Source organism: Calypte anna, chromosome 1, assembly GCF_003957555.1.
Source record: "Calypte anna isolate BGI_N300 chromosome 1, bCalAnn1_v1.p, whole genome shotgun sequence".
Lineage (NCBI taxonomy): Eukaryota > Metazoa > Chordata > Aves > Apodiformes > Trochilidae > Calypte > Calypte anna.
The window spans coordinates 48,640,637-48,658,183 of record NC_044244.1 but is presented as its reverse complement, the minus strand read 5'-3'; the positions used below and the strand labels follow the sequence as shown (position 1 = coordinate 48,658,183).

Here is a 17,547-nt window from a genome sequence, read left to right as displayed (position 1 = left end):
TAGGCTGTCAGACTTCTTCACTTCTCTGTTTATTTAGTGTAGGTCAATGTTGCATTGCAGCTTTTGATGGAGACAGCTGGAGCCTGTAGCAAGCCACATGCCAGAGTGAGCCCCGGTCCCCTGACACACCTGGAAGAGGTAGAACCCCGCGTGGCAAAGCGGCGCTTGTCACAGGCACGCCACCGGGCCACCCTGACCAGACTCTTCAGTGACTTGAGGGAAGCTGTTTTATCCCAATCAGACAAGTCAGCTTCAAAGGTGCGGAGCAGTGGCTGTTTCCCTACGTGTGGGTCTGTATAAGTGTAACCAGGTTTGTCAGGATGACCGCTGCATCTTTATGGGTGCTGGCGTCTGTGTAATATCACTGCATGCAGCTTTCTTGGAACTCGTTTACTTTAAAACTGCTGGGTCAGCCTAAGCAAATTCTTTGCCTTGTAGTCTGGGTCATGGGTTTATCATGTGCTTTATCTGCGCTTTTCTGGTGGTTGGTTGGGGGTTTTTTTTGGAGGTTTTTTTTTCAGTTTCTTTATAGCTTTGCGGCTTCTTCTGGTGTTTTGGAAACAAACCAAGGGATCCCATGATGAAGTTATCTTGAGTTCAGAGAAAATTTGCTATGAAGTCAGAATAGTGAGTTTAGGGACAGGTATAGGGGAGGGAGTAATTCATTCAGCCTGATGAGGTGCACGCTTATCTTCAAGACATTGGAAAAACAAGTCAGGAAAAACTCAGCCACCAGTACTGTTCATTTGGCTTTACTAAACTAAGAAACTGTTTCATCAAAGCAGAACTCTATTTATAAAGATGAAGTTGACCCACAATGTTACTGAAAGGATGGATATTACCATGCTTAAGGAAGAGGAGTAAATATCAGTTCTTTTATCCTCAGCTGTGCCACAGGTTAATTTAGTTAGATTGAGTTCAGTTTTTCAGTTTGAAAAAATGGAGCAGGTATTGGCTGTTTAGGACAGTTTTTCCTTGTAAAGGGCTTTGAGGCTCTGAACATGCAAAGTACTGCTATCTGGGCCTTATGCCTGCAGAGCCCCTTACCTCCTACCCAGTTTGAGTAAGAGTTTTTTTCCCCCTTCTGAACAAAATGAAGTTAAGATGAAGTCACCATGGTTTAGTCTTGGGAAAACAAGACTAAACAGCTACTTGTTTTGTCTAGTCGAAGGTAGCTATCTTCACATACCCATTCGTAAAATTGCTTTTTCATAGTATCATGTGCCCTATGTGTGACCTTTGGGGGCCAAGGATGTTCAGTACCATCAAGAGCCTAAATATATGCTTTGGCTTTTAATGATAGTGATCTATGTCTGGCTAAAATACTCAGTGTGAAAGCTCTTCAAGACCTCTTAGTCTAAGGTGACCATGGATGGTCTCACCGACCACATAAATCTTTAACTATTTTTGAGGTGTGTATGTTTAAATGCATTGGCCATATGTTCTGAGTTATGCCTGCTGTAAATGGTGAAGAAATGATGTGCAGCACTGAAGTTATTCCAGTTTACATCAGTGTAGCTGAGAGCAGAAAGTGACAAAGGCTTCTTCTAGCAAAATTCTCATGGGAAGTGATTCGTAAAGTCTTAACACCTGAAGTTGGTAGGCATCCAACAAGACTTCACAGCAACATATTCTGGACATGCTCCAAAAAGACAACGATCCAAACAAGACCAGTTGTTGATGAAAGAAGAACAGAGTTAAGTAGCAAATATGGATATGACTGTGTTGTGTGTATGTATTGCATAATGTGTACCCAAATATTAATATTCTGTATATGCTTGTTCTGGTCTTAATAGTTCTTCCTCCTTTTCATATAGATAAGGGTGGCAGATGAAACAACATAATTGTTTTTGCAGGGACGTCAAGTTTAATGCAGATCAAAATGAAGAAAGAGTGAAGAAAACAAACATGGCACATCAAAATATTAATCTGGTCAGGGCAGAGAGCAGTCAGTTCTAATTTCTTCTTGTGTTTAGTATCAGGTTTTGCGTAAGGCTAAGAAATCTATCCAGAAGCTGGAGCAAACCTTGGGTTCTTTGCTGGAGATGAAAGGTAACTATATGCAAGTACTTGCCTTGGACAGAATGCCTGGACTTGTTTTTTGTATTTATTTGTTGAATAGAGACAGGTACGTGGCTGAGCCCATTAAAGCATCAGAGCCAACTGTGGCTTTAGTTCCAGCAGTAAGCAAGGGATAGTCAAGAGTCTCTTGACCTCTAAGTGCTGCACCTCAGAAATCCCTCTCTGACTCAGTCACTCCTACCCAGCCTCTCCCCAGCCAGGTGAAGGAAGGGAACAAATAATTCCTTCTCTCCCATGGCAGGCAGCAGTTCAGGCAGAGTGTCCTTGTCACCCTGTTGCCTCTTCACCCCCAGCAGGCGTGGAGCTGGCACAGATCCCCTGCCTGCACTCCTGGGCTCCCACTGTGCTCCTCCTGGACACAGCCATGTGGCACAGGAGCATCCACAGCCATCACGGGCACCCAGCACTGCCAGCCAAGCACAGCCCAGAGCTTCAGCTTCAGAACAGCAGGCTCTGGCTGTGGGGTAAAGGACAAGGAAAGAAGCTGCTGGGGCTTTCCTAGCATAGGAGATGGAAGACTCCAGTTGAGAGTTCGCTGATAGAAACATGTTGGCAGCTCAGGGAGGTCCCACTGGGGCTGCATGCCCTTGTCAGTGTGCCTTCTAGGTGCTGGTCCTGGCCAGGGTCTCCACTGGCAGCAAGTAGGACTAGGGGATGACAGGGCAGAGACTTTGGACTTCCTTGTATGTCCCTTCAAGTGCCCAAATTACTGTCATCTAGAAAAAAAGTTGCTTTTCATGCAACTCGCACCTCCTATAATTTTCATTAAAACTTCCAGAAGTTCTCAAAAATGAGCAATCTCCTCTGAACCAATAAAAGTCATTCACAGGTAGAAGGAACAGTTTGGTAGAGCAAAATCAAAGCAATAACAAGCAGCAAAGCTAGATGAGGAAAATTTGAAGGTAAACTTCCCCTTGTATTTACTTAATTTTTTTTACTTCATATTTACTACATATTTCGTATTTTCCATTCATACTGCTTGTGAAGCACAGATTGCTCGTCAGGGGGGTTTACATGCAATTTGGTCATTATATGGCAGTCAAAAAATACTGTATTGACTGGTGCACTTTGATTTCCTATTTTTCACCATCAGTTGTTTCAGAACAGTGTTAGGAAAAAAACACTGATTCTAAGTTTGCCAATGATAATAAACTCTTACTATATTGCTCATTATATTGTAAGAGAGGCAAAGGTGTCTCTTTTCGTATCACCTAATAAAAAACTATGGGTCTTGAAGGACCAGTTGTTGAAATCTCTCAGTTTGATTGTGGCTGAGGGTAAGGGAGAAACTGAAAGCACCACTGATGTGACAGTAACCTTTCTGCTGACAGCAGACTCCTTCAGTCTGGAGGATGGGAACCCATCCAGCTTGGAGGAAGTCAGAGAGGAATATGTCAAGAAGCACTTCAGCAATCAAAGGTAAGGGCTTCTACCAGTCACAGAAAGCTGATAATGGTTTCCCCCTGCCTCTGTCCTAGCATGTCTAGATTTTTTGTCATTGTTACTGAATTTCCAAGCAGAGGTCTTTCATCATGAAGATGAGATTTCACCTGAACGCCTGTAATTCCCATACAGCACACAAATACTGTAGACGTGTTGTTGGTCTAATTTCCAGTCAGCACATGTGTTTCCTTTCCCTTCTGTGTAGCTTATCTCCACCAAGGACTTCTCATTTGCCTGGAAAGCAAAAGGAAGAGGAGAAGGGGAGCTTGGGAAGGGTGACCCTAGACTCTGGAGTGAACATGACAAGGGCCTTATTAATCCAGTTCAGGTGCTGTTCATGTGGCTTTTTTTCATGTCCTTTTCAGCACTGCATCGGGCTCAGAAGCTGTGAGTGAGAGTGACTCTGCCATCTGGTATTTGAGTCAAAAATGTGAAAATCAAACAGTGGTCAAGGATGAGAAGCCAGAATTTATCCAGTCTCCAGACACTCCATCCCCAGATCTGGTGGAATTTGAACGGTAGGTGCACCCCATGTTGTCTTTGCTTTTTTAATTTGTTTGCATCAACACCATGCATCCTGTTGCTGTTGTTTGTGCAGCCCTGCATCTGCTTTGCAGAAACCTTATGCCAGCAACTTTGGCTCTGCTGGTGATGGAGGGAGCTGAGCACCTTCCATGTCCTTTGCCCATGACCTGCATGTTGAATGGACTTCCAGCATCATAGCAACTCCCTCCACTCCAGGCCTTGGAATCCTTGAGGATTTTCCACCCATCCTCAAGCAAAAGCAAGAACTGTTTCAGATGCATCAGTCCCTGCGTGGCCATGCATGACCACTGTCCAGACAGCTCACAGAGTAAGGTGCAACACACCTAGCAACAGCTGGGGTTTAACAGGCAAGCTCGGGTGGAGCAGGAGGTTATTCATCTAGAGTGATTTACACAGCAGCATGACATGTCCCTGTGTGTTTGTGGTATTGCTACCACTATCAAGTTGTACCCTTGCAATGGAAATAGATTTTATGAATGTAGGAATTGTTGCACCAGTTGCAATTCTCAAGAGTCTGGCTGTACATGTTCTGGGGACGTGCAGGAGCCAAAGGCAGTCAAATAGTTTTTCCCCACAATGACATTCATCTTCCACTGACATTGCTTTTAGGATCTTGAGCACTGTTGCCCCTTCCAGAAAGAGACCCTTAGCTGCTGGCATCTTTGAATACTTTTTTTCCTGGGATTAGAGCAGGGTAAGGCTGGATGAGACAAGGGAAGATCATTCAGTGCTCAGCCTGCAGGCTGAAGAATGGCAGTGGTCTGGAAGACTCTCTTAAGTGTGCACACCACAGGGAGAGCCGGAGAACTTAAATGGCAGGTGTGAGTCTGTAACCCACTTTAGCATCAGCTTCTAAGTGCCTGATGCAGGACCTAAAAATCACAGACCACTGTTCTCATGTCGGTGGTCTGTGCATTTTAATCTCAGGTCCTAATGGTGAAATTGCTGGGTTTTTTTCCCAAGTTACTGATATCTTAAGACAGAGCATGTTATTCCTCATGCTATTCCCCTTGCTTTCAGACAGCACCAGGAGGTACTTAGAGGTCATGAATGCTTTTCCAAAAGGATGAATAATCTTTTAATTGAGATTTAAAAAACAGGTGGATGTCTAATCTGTCCTGTACCATGAAGAAGAGGCACTTTTACCCTATTTCAGAATTAAGAGTATGCAGTGCAGGAGAATCCACAGCATCGCTGCCATAAACATTTGCTTTGAACTGGTGTTTTTTTATAAAATTCCCTTGGATTACTGAGTTTTACATGAGACAGCAGCTGTGCCAGCAGATGGCACCAGCCTCCTGCAATTGCCTTTGCTCCTGAAGGAACCAGAGGTGGCTGTAGCAAGGCATCATTTACGAGACCTTGAAATGTGCTGAATCAAGATTTTTCAAGGGGAAGCTCTGTTTCAGCAAAGGCTGCACGACAGAGCCATAGACACCTGACTTTCCCTTCTTCACTGACAAGGTAGACCAGGGCCTATCCTGTGTGGGCTCTGGCACTTATGCTACAGTTTTATGTCAGACTCCAGTTGGTTCATAGCTAATTCTTCTCCAAAAAAGGATATTTTATAACAGGCATAAAACAATAGGGACTCTTCAACAAAGAAAATAACAGCTTCTTAGTGATTGTCTGATCCCATTATTTATGCAGCATCAGAAATGCTTTGAGCTTTTTTTTTTTTTTTTTTTTTAATGTCCAGCATTAGAAGCTATTATGGTAGAGCCACACAATTATTTTTTTTTTGTCCCATGCACAATGCAGTTGTGTCCTTCCAGCTGGGGAGGAAATGGTTGAGCTATGGTTCAAACTTAATTTCTAATGGTGATTCATATTCTGCTGTTTGAGAAGCTCCAGATCCTTTGTTTGAAGCTGGATATCCAGGCTCCTTGGTGAGCACAGTACCTTATGAGAGCACTTATTTCCATTCCAGTATTTTGTCTCCAGCAATGCTGGAAAATACTTCAGAATATGGAAACTGGAGTTTAAACATGTTTATGCACATGTGCACTTAAGTCTTAAGATTTTCAGTATTGGTTTGCAGTAACAAATATAAAATAAATTTTAAAAAAAAGCACAAAAAAACCAAAAAACCCTGAACTCTTATGAGTTACTTTTCCAAGCAATATTGTTCAGTTAATCAGGAAATTGCTCACTTGGGACATCTTCCAAAGAAACATTTTGAGTCCAAACTTAGTAACAATGGCTGCTATTGATAGAGCTTTGGTTTGCACTCCTTTGGTCTTATTATTTTCATCTGAGAAGCTCTAAGCTCTTAAGAAATGCAAAATAATCTTCAGTCCTGCTGTCCAAAATAGACATTATTATCCCTGGTTCACTGTGCCACACAATGCTAACAGAAGAAGGAGGCTGATTCTGAGATATAGTCACTGTGCTGGAATTACGACACCTACGTTCAGTTGCCAGTTTCACTACAGGCTGCATAGAAGTAGTGATGCATTTCCTTCGATGTAAAATGGAGGAAAGAGAGGTCCCATGCTTATTTAAGTCAGCATCCAAGACCTGAAGTAGTCTCTTTCCATCTGCATGGATAGTACATTATATGGCAGGATGTGACCTCACCCAGGGCTTTTAAGTGTAGTGCGATGACAGCAGGGAGTGTAAGAAGTGACTTGCAGTGTAAAAGGCTCAGGATACAAAGGCAAGTAACTCAGAATTTATTAAATGCCAGAATGAGGTTTGCCTCTGCTACAAGTGGAGCCTGCAGTGCCTGAAACTTCTGTTGTGAGGCAGTCCTGCTGAGGCTGTGGCTGGAGCCTGCCTTGCACAGTTGAAATCTTGGCAGAGCAGAGTTGCTAAAATCTTCAAACAGCACTGGGCAACCTTCAGTAATTGTTTGAAGTCTTTGAGTGGGGTGTCAATGAAGTAGTTATGAATCAGAGGTACTCCCCAGTCTCCTGCTGATTTACAGTAGGCGGCTGCCTCGTCTTAAGAGGTGCTCCCTTTCCTTTCATTACAGATACCTGTATTTTTATAAGCACACAGTCGACCTGCTGATAGAGCATGGAATTGTTTGCACTGAGGAGGTGCCTCTTCCTGAGGTCTCCACAGCTATTTCCAACCTCTGGCAAGAGCTTTCTGAAGAAAGGAGGGACAGCATCTTGCAGTACTGTAGCCAGAGAGATTTCCTCATGGAGCCTAAGGATGCTTGCCAAGAGCCTGCATGCCCTGAAGGTAGTGTGAGGGACAGCCGAGGTAACAGTGAGGAAGCCAGCGGTTCCTCAGTCTCCACACCAGAGGAAGTAAGTGCTCAGTAACACATCAGCAGCCTCTGAAACTCCAAGCCTTCAGTTGCTAATGGGCTCTGAAGCTTTAATTGGAAACATAGAGTAGTTGTAATTAAGCTTTCCCAAGACCACTTGAATGCGTAAGTGGAGGCAATAAGCAGTCCCTGAGTAAATGTCTGCACCATATTCTCTCTTGGTAAGATACTTAGCAAGCTATAGGAGTGTGGTGGTAGTAATGCTGCTGGTGTCCACTGACCCGTAGAGTTTCTGTGGTAAGTAACAGTTAAATTTGCTTTAACTTCCTCCAAGGGGAGGGAGCAGGAGTGAGAATTATACAGTTACTGTGCTCTGCAAACTCTCCAAGGAGATAAATCCAGGAAGAATACCCACTTTGCCAAGACCTGCTGTGTTTTGGGTCTAATGGTGGTGTTTTTTTGTTTTTTCATCAAAGCACTTGATAGAAAGGACAAAGTATTTGTAGTTCAGATCCAGTGGTACAGGGCTAAAAAAGTCAGTCACTGGTAGACCAGGACATTTTTTATAAAGAAGTGAAGTAACAGCCAACTATTTGTAAAGTGTTTCTGGAGCACTGCTTACCTAAGGAACTAGGTTCTCAAAGACACGTGTAATTTTATTAACTGCAAGGGAGAGACAGGTGTCCACCTTTAGTACATAAGTGAATTGCTTTAGCATATCAGTAAAATTAAAACAAGTTCTAGATGAGTTACAGGACACAACTCACATTACTGACGTCCTTAGGAAGTGCCATAGGGATGCTGCATGTACAGAACTTTCTGGCACACAAAATGTATGAGCTGCATTATGGCAAGGTGAACTAATGAGCATCTAAACTCCTTTGAAAACCAAGAGACACACACTGTAATCGGATTTGGGGAGAATTATTGGTACAGCTGAGATCTCAAGCCATAAGCAGCAGCCCAGAGTCAAGTCTCTAAAGCTCTGATACAATTCTTAGGGTTTTTTCACTGGGTTTTTTTTTGGAGAGTTGTAATATTAAGTCTAATTCCTAGAGGTTGAAGCACAGGCCTAAGGGAGTGGACTAAACCTGTGTTCCTAGTCACAAAATGTAGCTGTTCCTTATTATTCCTGTCTTCCCAAAACCTTGATTTACTCTAGCTGTTAACACCTGTTAAATGCAAAGAAGCATAAAAGACTTTGCTATTAAAAAGTATGCCCTAGGTAAAAAGTTTAGGTGCCTGAATATGTTGACATCTGAAGTGTTTTTTCTGATAGGTAATGCTTGAAGATGCGTTTGATGTTGCTGCTGGTTTCCTTGGCAGAAGTGAGACTCAGAGAATGTCTATCCAGAGGTAAATTACAAACTCACTCCTTTTGCTAGGCAGAGAAGTTAATAGCCCCTCGTCAGTACTCCACAAGTTTTCAGTGAAGTAATGCCATAGTTTAGCTTCCTTTTTTTGTGCCTGATTTTTAGTAAATTGCTAGAATAGCAGCCTCCAGCAATTGTGCTCACAATAATACTGTTTTTTAAGGTGCAAAAATGAAATTATTCATAGATATTTACAGCAGAATCAGCAAAAATCATGGATTAAGAGCACCTTGTCATTTTAGGATGACTTGGATCCTTCTGATTTTCTTCACCACTCTGAACAACTTGCCATCTTTTCAAATTACAGTATTTGCAGTGATTTGCTTTTTATTCCCAGGACTAGCAGGACCATGAGGCCCTGGATATTAAGTCAGCTAATCATAAACTGTACTCTCACTTGATGAGACAAAATGATAATTTTTTAACATTGTCTCCCTTACCTTTTTCAAGTCCACTAATTCCATCACAAGGCAGTGATCAAGCTAAAGTGTGTTTGACCTGAAGAGCAACATCAAAGGAACACAAGACCTATTAAATAATAACATCTGTTTCCTCGCAGGTCAGATAAGTTACCTAAAAGAGAACATGTCAGGTACAAAGCTGGCTCTGCCTTTGATTTTTCCTAGTAGACCAAAGAAAGAAAAGGGTTGCTTTCCTCAAGAGGAGAATCACATTATGACTCATCTTTTATGCATTCTTCCTACTTAGTCTTCATTAGAATTGTTTCTCTTTGCAAATAGTGTTTTTAGTCTGCTCTTTTTAAATCCTGTTTTCTACGCATTTGTCTTTATTTAGAGAGTTATTTAGTGTGAATCTCTTCCTCTCTTGTATCTCCATTCCTCCTTGCACTTCCCAAACCAAATGAATGGAAATGAAGCTGTTTTAGTTGTTGATCAGAATATGCTTGAATTCATAGTAAAGCTTAACAAATACATGTCCATTAAATAACGTTTATTAGCTCACAGTTGCTGCTTGCATCGAAAAGAAGATTAAATATTCATTAATACTGCCATGTATTGCCATCATCTTTGCAAGCTGTTTTAAGTCCCAAATTAGATTAGTATTTCAGTAAACAGCATTTATCCTGTTCCCTTCCTGCCCTATCACTCTGTGCCTTTTAATTGCAGACAGAGGTGTGATTTTGCTTTGTAAAATCCCAGGGGGAAAATAGAGGTGAGGTCCAGAATGAGTATTTTGGATTTTAGACGAAGTTACCTGCTACCTGCGTACACACCTGCCATTGATAGCTAGTCTGGCATTTCATGACCACATGTTAATGCATTCACTCAAAAACTTCACAATATAGGTCAAAGCTGTTCTTCTGAACAATTCTACAAAACGTGCTACCACACAAACCATTTTTGCTCTTGCTCTTTTATATCTAATTAATATATACTTTTTGCCAAAACAGTGTTACTAGAGCTGTCATGTATCCGTGAATCTCTTGTGTGATACTGATTTCTTGTATTGCTGTTCTCTGTTCTTACATAGTTTCCTTGCATTGGTTAGGCAGTATCTTGTCAGCATATTCACCACTACCACCACCCCGTCTTCCTTGGCTGTTTTCTTTAATATCAGAATAATCTTGAAAACAGTTTGCATCTTTTTAATTTATAAGTAAAACATGGAGGAGAAAAGGTAAGTAGGTGGAGAAATGTGGGAACAGGAAATTAATTATAGTATCTGATTCCATTTTCAGTTCTCCATTTGCAGACTCCACTTCTGAGAATCCTGAGGATCACCACAGACTCTACCTGCAGATCACTGACTTCCTGAAAAGCCTCTTCTTTGCTAATACACAGTTTTGCAAGGTAAGGTTTGCCAAAGGATTCCTTATAGAGGGGGCAATGTGTTTCTCTTACAGTCAGAAAGGGACTTCTGCTTTCTGTATTTCTGATCATATTGTCCAAAATCATTAAAAATTAGAACTTGGCCATTCATCACTTCAGATCTGTCATTCCAAAAGTAGGATTGCCTTTTTAAACGGCAAAGTGTGAGGGGTTCTTATTGCTAAAAGTGTTACTCAAAATGGCAAACAGCACGAGGATGGGTTTGTTTTTTTTTAAATTTTCGCATGAAGCTTCCTTGTGGAAAAGCTTGAGTGATCTCATGGGAGCAGGCAAAGTTCACATTGCAGTTCTCCATTAAGCCCCAGCTGCTTCATTCCAAGCTCAGTAGGAGCACCTTCTGCTTGTCTGGGTGCCAGGTCCCCTGCCCTGAGCCCTCCCCTGGCAGTCCTTAAGGGTAGGTTTCTCCTTCTTGTAAGAGCTCCTTAACAGCTGCTGAGCTGTCTCTTAACCTCAGCCTACTCTTGCTGGTTTACTGAGCCAGAAGTCACTGTGTTTCCAGTGCTCTTCTTGCCCTCCTGCCAAGGAGGTGAAACAGAGCTTCCACACAGGTAGAGGACCAAAAGGGGGATGTCCTCAGCAAGAGCATGCTTGTCTGGGATCAGAGTCAAATGCACCTCCATGGTAGCAATGCTTTTGCTGTTTGCTTTTGCCTGACTTCCACCTACTCTCAGTTACTTGAGCAGATGCCCCTTTGAAGGAAGTAGAGTGTTTGTGTTGAGGGGTAACTGGGGCAGAGAACAAAGCAGAAACTAAAGTTGCACCACTATCTGAATCTATCACATAGTGACTGCTGCGTGCCATTTGGTTCCCCCCATCTCAGGGAGACAGGAGCACTGGAGGGGGTGCAGAGAATGGCATCAGGCACAGCAGAAGGCATTGAAAAGGAGCTGCTAGACTAGGACCCTTCTGCAGAAAAGACTCAGGGGTGCCTTGAGAGAATTTTGCTCCTAAATGGTACACAGAATGATTATCCATTGTGTCTAATGCCAGAAAAAATAGAAAGCATTCAAATTAAATGAAAAATAACATAATAAAAAATACTTACATGTGCAGATTAACAGACTTAACTCCGGGGGTATCAATCCATTAGCAGTTACTAAATCTGAAGATCCAGATACAATTCATAGCTCAAAATGTCCTCACAGCACAGTTGTGGGAGCATATATTGTGAAACAGCATGCCACCTGCACAATTCTTGTACTTTTTCTCTAAACATCCACTCCTGGCTGTTGTCGGAGACCAGGCACAGATCTGCACAGGCTGTGCTCTGTGTAAAAGCAGAGCTCTTCCTGTGTTTATGTAAATGACCATGCCTAGAGAAGTAAGAACAGTTTTAGGCAAGATACAGTATTTTCCAGTTTTAAATTCCTTTTATGAATGTCATGCCTGACAGCATTAGCTGGTTCCTTACAGTCCTTCTGCTTGGGGTGTGTTGTTATATGTGAGCCCAAGTCTGTCTCCCAGCTTCTAGATGAGGTGGTCTGAGAAGAAGTAGTTCCTCTTTCAAGCACTGAAGAGGGGCATTTAAATAAGAGTAGGAGGATAGGAGTGATAGAAAGATGGACAGCAAAAGAAGTGAAGTGCTTACTCCATACTCCATATTGCCAGTTGACTGAGCTCTGTGGGTCCCAAAGGAATGCCCACATTTCTTTTATGCAGGAACTTTGAGTTCTCTGTGATAAGACAATAAAAAGGGATTTTGAGCACAAATCACTCAGGCTAGAAAGTACTGATGATGTGAAGATCACAATCTGTCTGGGTTTAGATAACTGCAGTACAGCACATCTATAAGGTCCTGCCAAGAGTCCAAAAAAAAAAACAAACGACTGACAGAGTTTTTTGTTTTGAGAGCAGAAATTCAGCTCCATTCAAAGCAAACAGATAGAGGTAGTTATGTAAGTGGTTGCAGAGCAGGGATACGAGCTGTTCCAGCTAGCTTGAAACACACCAACTCAGGCAGCAGCAGAGTGCTCAGTGTAGGCTCCATACCTTAGTCCAGAAATGGGGCTACTCAGACAGGGAAAGGAGGAACCCTTCCTGTGCACCTTGTGGGTGTACCTGAACTCCTGCCAATCCTTCCCCTGTTGTGTTGCCTGTGCTGGTGCATCACTAGCCCACGAGTTTGGGCAGTGCTGGCATAAATTATCCCAAGGATAAAGTGATGTCCTAGTGCACTGTGCACATCCCTTGTAGAAGATACAGAGGTGGGTGGCAGGTGCAGTACTAAGGTGAGGCATGTGATGATGCACCTGACAGAAAAAGAAAAGGCAATCTATGGTCTTCTTTCCTTTTGTCTGCAGAGCTGATGAGGTGATGGGTTTTGTTGTTGATCCCTACATGCCAGTGTTACACCATTTCTGGTTAACTGCCCAGTTATTAAGTCCTGTTGTCTGATTGGGTATGTTCACAATTTTGTAGTCATGCATCCATGGAGTGCAGCTTCTTCTGAGCTGCTGCCCTCACCCTCAAGGCTGCCAAGGGCATTCACCCCACTGGTATCGAGTGCTTGAGAAAGATTCACAAAAGGGGAGGGAGGAAATAATTTGGACAAGCAAAGAGGGGGGCCACTCGTAATAGGAGAGTGACCCAAAAATGAGAACAGGAATGTGCTTCCATGGTACATGGTAGAGAAGTATTTCTGAGCATGAGATTAGTTAAGCAGTCTTGACATTTTTCAAGAGCTGTTGTCTTAACGACACATCAGAAGAGCTTCAGCAAAGGCAGTAAAGAATTAATTTAGATTGACATCTAGAGGTTTTACAGTATCTAAATGAAAGTCAATGGGGCTTTTCTCTCAATAGCACTGAGCACCTTTGCTCCTTCAAGGGCACACTTTTAAAGTTATGGATTTTAGATGAGTCACTTGGAAAGCAAATGGGATTTAGTGCTCCTTAAGCTATATATTTTTTTAAACAGTACCTATTTTTAAAAGCAGTCTCGCCCTAAAGAGTCTTGCATCAATGCAGAAGGTGGACTGGATGGACTGCAGGAACAAACACTTTCATCTCCTAGACTTTGATTTCTTGAGAGCTACTTATTCTGGAAGCTGATGAAAAAGAAGACCATTTCCTTCTGTTGCTAAAAGAGCAGCAAAGCCTGAAGTCAGTAGTGGTTAAGGGCTCAAAGAAGCTCTCATATCCTCAGAGCCTGGTATGTGACCCACTAAGTACTACAGTCAGTAACAGCTGTCTAGATTATGTAAATAGACACAGGGGGGAGCCCTGTGAGTTTAGAAATCGGTTGAAAATTTGAGCCATTCTTCATCAGGCACCTTGGGCACTTGACAAGTGCTGGTTGCTGATTTAGGGAGGAAGGAGAGCTCATGGTGCATAAGCTGACACATGTCAGCACTTACCAGCCAACCAACCAACCCACTGTCTATTTGAAACCCAATCAACTCCTGTGGTTTTTAATTCCGCTTGACTTGGTGGGGGGGCTTTCAGGAAGAAGATCTTCAGTTCGATTATGAGACTGTGATGCTGAGATGCACCGAGACCTTCGATGATGAAGATTTTTAAACAGTGTCTCTGCCAAAGTCTTGCCAAGCGTTGCCAGGCACACCAGGCACGTGAAGAGACTGCACCTCTATGACCGAAGCACCTCTCTGAGCAGAGTGTGGAGGCACTGTGTTAAAGGCACTGTGTTAAAGGAGTTTGTTCCTGTTGCTTTCCGTTCTCATCAGCACTTCTTGATACATCAGTTACATAATGTATGCCTTTAAAAGTTCCAGGTTTCAGATATTTATAAAATCTTCTTAAGAAATACTCTTGTCTCGCTTCTTAATGCTTAACCTCACCTCCCAAGTAAACTGAGGGATGTGCAGCTGGGTGACCTTTCCTGGCGTAAGTTGTGAAAGAGCTGCGGAGAGGATACATTAGGAAAAGTCTGCATACAGATCCCAAAATGCAGCCTGCAGAAATCACAAAGTGTCGTGGCAGTGATTATTTGTTCTGTGCAATTTTTTCAGCTTTAGTTGACAATGAGAGGAGGAATTCCTCAGAGAGTGAGATAAGGCTCTTCCATCTCTTTACAAGGACAACAGCAGTGGACACCCAGTCTCAAATTGCCCAGGCGGGTGTAGGCACAGTAATACACTTCGAATTATTTACTTCTACTAAGTGTGTAAAGCTGAGTGAGCAGCCTCATGCTCTTCTGCTACATGTCATTGCTTGATGAGTAGTGCTGCTCAGATAGTCCCTTGAAATTAAAAATTCTGTGACCATGAATAAAACCCTTCACGTCTCTTGAGCTATCACTGGGGGCTCTCTGCAGATTTGAGCAAATTCTGTTCTGACAGTTATTATGCTGAGGCCATGCTAACAGACATCACAAAAAGAAAGGCTAAAAGTCTTGGTTTAACACTAAATTAAAGCTGGCATGCTCAGGTATCCATCAGTCTTCAGCAGCCAGGCTGAATCAATGAGGACTGGGCTGTGGCCCAGCACTGCCATGGAATGTAGATAAGAGCATGGTACACGCAGCTGTGTTCAAATGAACACGTGTAGAGACTAGTGCTGAAGTACAAGGGGAGAGTAATCCCTCGAGAGAACCTTCTGTCCCTGCAGCTGAGGCTGTGGTAGTGCTCCCAGGTGGATGTTTGCCAGGCTGCTGTGTTTGGAAGAGGGGGGGGGGAGGGGAGGTGTCCCTAACTGCAGATCCTGATTGTGTTTAAGAGCCCCTCTCAGTTCTCTGGGGTGCAGCCCAGGCTTTCCCTGGCCATTCTAGTGTGCCTTGTGTACAGGCTGTCATTTCTTTGAGGCTATAAACAATCCTGATGCTTCCTCCTCACCCTCACATTCCAAAATGCCAAGCATGTGCAGTCCTTGGGCAGTCTGGGGGCTGGGTCACATGCTTATTGAAATATATGTACAGACTCTGCAGGTGATCCAAGGTCAAATAATTTGTTCCTTTAGCTAGGTCCTTTAGAAACATCCATACATAATTTAAATAACAAGTGTTTGCATTAACTGTTCTACCTATGTTTAATATCATAATATAGTTTGGGTGGGGGGAGGAAATAGTTTTCCTCAGTGTTGAGGCTTTGAGGCTACTCATTCTACAAACTTTTAGGTGTAGAAATTGACAGACTTCACTCATCTCCAATGCCATTTGCCACAAAACATTTGGTGAGTTGTGTTACATTAATGATTCCACCACGTCCATCTTAATTACTGCATCAGCTGGGGCCAAACTTGGCAAGATTGGCAAGGACAGCCATGGGACTAGGTAATGTTCAAGTACAAACAACCTATTCTTATTAGCTTTTCATCCCCACCTTTGAATGACAGAAGCTAAACAGCAGAATATTCCATTTTCAAATTACTTTAAGCCTGCCACCTACCAGAGGAGAGAGCTTTGTATAGACTCCATATGCTGTGTAGATGTACTCCCTTGATCATCACATGTCAGAGCTTCTGATGCTTCACCAGGATAGTTTGGGGTCAAGACTGACCTGAACATCAATGTGAAACCACAGGTTTGTTCAGGTAATGGGAAAATAATAACTCCTCCAGATGGCTGCAGGCTTTGGGGGAGGTGGAACAGCATTAAGGAGAAGATGAAGAGCACATTACTTTGGTTCCTCCTGTCACACGATCCTGGTTTATGAGGCCACAGGCCTCTGTGTGACAAGGAAAGGCACTTTTCTCTCCTGCAAAGCCAGCCCTAGACAGACAGTGGCTGTTCTGCCCTGGCACACGTGAGGTCTGCTCTGCCTTGGCAGGGAAGTAGCTCAGGGAACTGAGCTCTGCTGATGCCTGTGTGTGGGTACCACTTCACGCGGTGCTCGGTGGTTGGTCTGATGGAAACTTCTCACAAAAAAAATCTGGAAAATGCTGGCTAGCAAGCTACTGTGGCAAGGCTGTGACAAGGAACTGGAGGCAGAAAAGGCAGCAGGAAGGGAGGAGTGGGAAACAGGAAAGCATCAATGGAGGTTTGGCTGCTGTGGGGGCTTGGGCAGACCAAGCTAAATGGGGCAAGGTAGGATCAGATGAATTTGATTACAGCTTGCTGCAGCAGGGCAGCCCCTCATTGTACAACACAGAGAACATAATGTAAAGCAGACATACTCCCCTGGTGACATTTTGTGAGAAACCTATGAAAGCGAGCCTCTGATAAGCTGTTCTAGAGCAAGTGCACCTTGGTACAAGCAAAAATCCATACAGGTCTCCTTGCCCAGAAGAGTGGGAGCATCTGCCTGGACTTCCCAATTAGCTGTCTGCTTCCCTGCAGATCAGTGAGCAGGGTCACCCCACATCTGGTTGAAATCCCTAAGTCTTGCTGTGCTCAGGACACAACAGTAGAACAAAGGGTAATAGAGCTGACAGGTACCTTCTTGTTCTTCAGACACTTCAAAACCTCTGAAACAACCTCAAGTGTTCAGTTTTACACTTGAGGATCCTCTTATTTTCATTTGTTTTTCTTAAGCAGCAAATAAACAGAAGCTGTGTAACTGTGGTGCAAAGCTAGAGCTGTTTCCACACCTCAAGTGGCCACATGCAGCTGGCAGCAGTGGTGGCCCTGCAGCCTAACCCCTGCCTACTACATTTTGAAATTTGGAAATGTTCTCCTGAGGCAAATAAAAGGATAGTTTGCAAATATATAGCAAACACACATAAGGGAGGGAATTGTAAAGGACATTCAGAAGCCTGAGCTTGAAATATGGAAGTAAATAATGCCTGAAAATCTGCTTCTAAGCCTTAGCAACAGCAAACCCAGCTGTCGAGACCAGCTTGCCCCCCCCCACACCCAAATCCCAGGCTGTCTGCACCTCCTGGGCCACAGGATGTGCTAGGGTAACAAATAAGTCTCCACGAGGGATTTGGGTCAGAAGTTGTGGAGTCATGCCCAGGGATCTACTCCAGGGAGCTTGCAAGCCAAATACAAGATGGGGACACAAGACACAGTAGCAGGCTGGGCATGAGAACAGCCTAACAACGAGCAATGTTCTCCATCCTTGGGATGGGAAATAAACAGCCTGTTGAAGACTGGTTATTATAGGAATACTATGCCAATAATTATTTATTTTTAATAA

The 17,547-nt window shown here is 43.3% G+C and overlaps 1 protein-coding gene across 1 annotated transcript; it reads left to right on the top strand.

Moving 5' to 3' along the window:
* Window positions 1-66: 66 nt before the first annotated feature.
* STRA8 (stimulated by retinoic acid 8) lies at window positions 67-14,032 on the top strand. Its single transcript, XM_008497318.2, has 8 exons — window positions 67-258; window positions 1,977-2,052; window positions 3,417-3,501; window positions 3,891-4,043; window positions 7,049-7,331; window positions 8,571-8,647; window positions 10,364-10,475; window positions 13,958-14,032. The coding sequence occupies exons 1-8, from the start codon at window positions 67-69 to the stop codon at window positions 14,030-14,032; spliced, it is 1,053 nt and encodes a 350-aa protein (XP_008495540.2).
* The last annotated feature ends 3,515 nt before the right edge of the window (window positions 14,033-17,547 follow it).

Coding starts and splice junctions, on each gene's coding strand:
- STRA8 (XM_008497318.2), top strand. CDS start 67: ATGGAGACAGCTGGAGCCTGTAGCAAGCCACATGCCAGAGTGAGCCCC. Junction 259..1,976: donor CAGACAAGTCAGCTTCAAAG/GTGCGGAGCAGT, acceptor TCTTGTGTTTAG/TATCAGGTTTTGCGTAAGGC. Junction 3,502..3,890: donor AAGCACTTCAGCAATCAAAG/GTAAGGGCTTCT, acceptor TGTCCTTTTCAG/CACTGCATCGGGCTCAGAAG.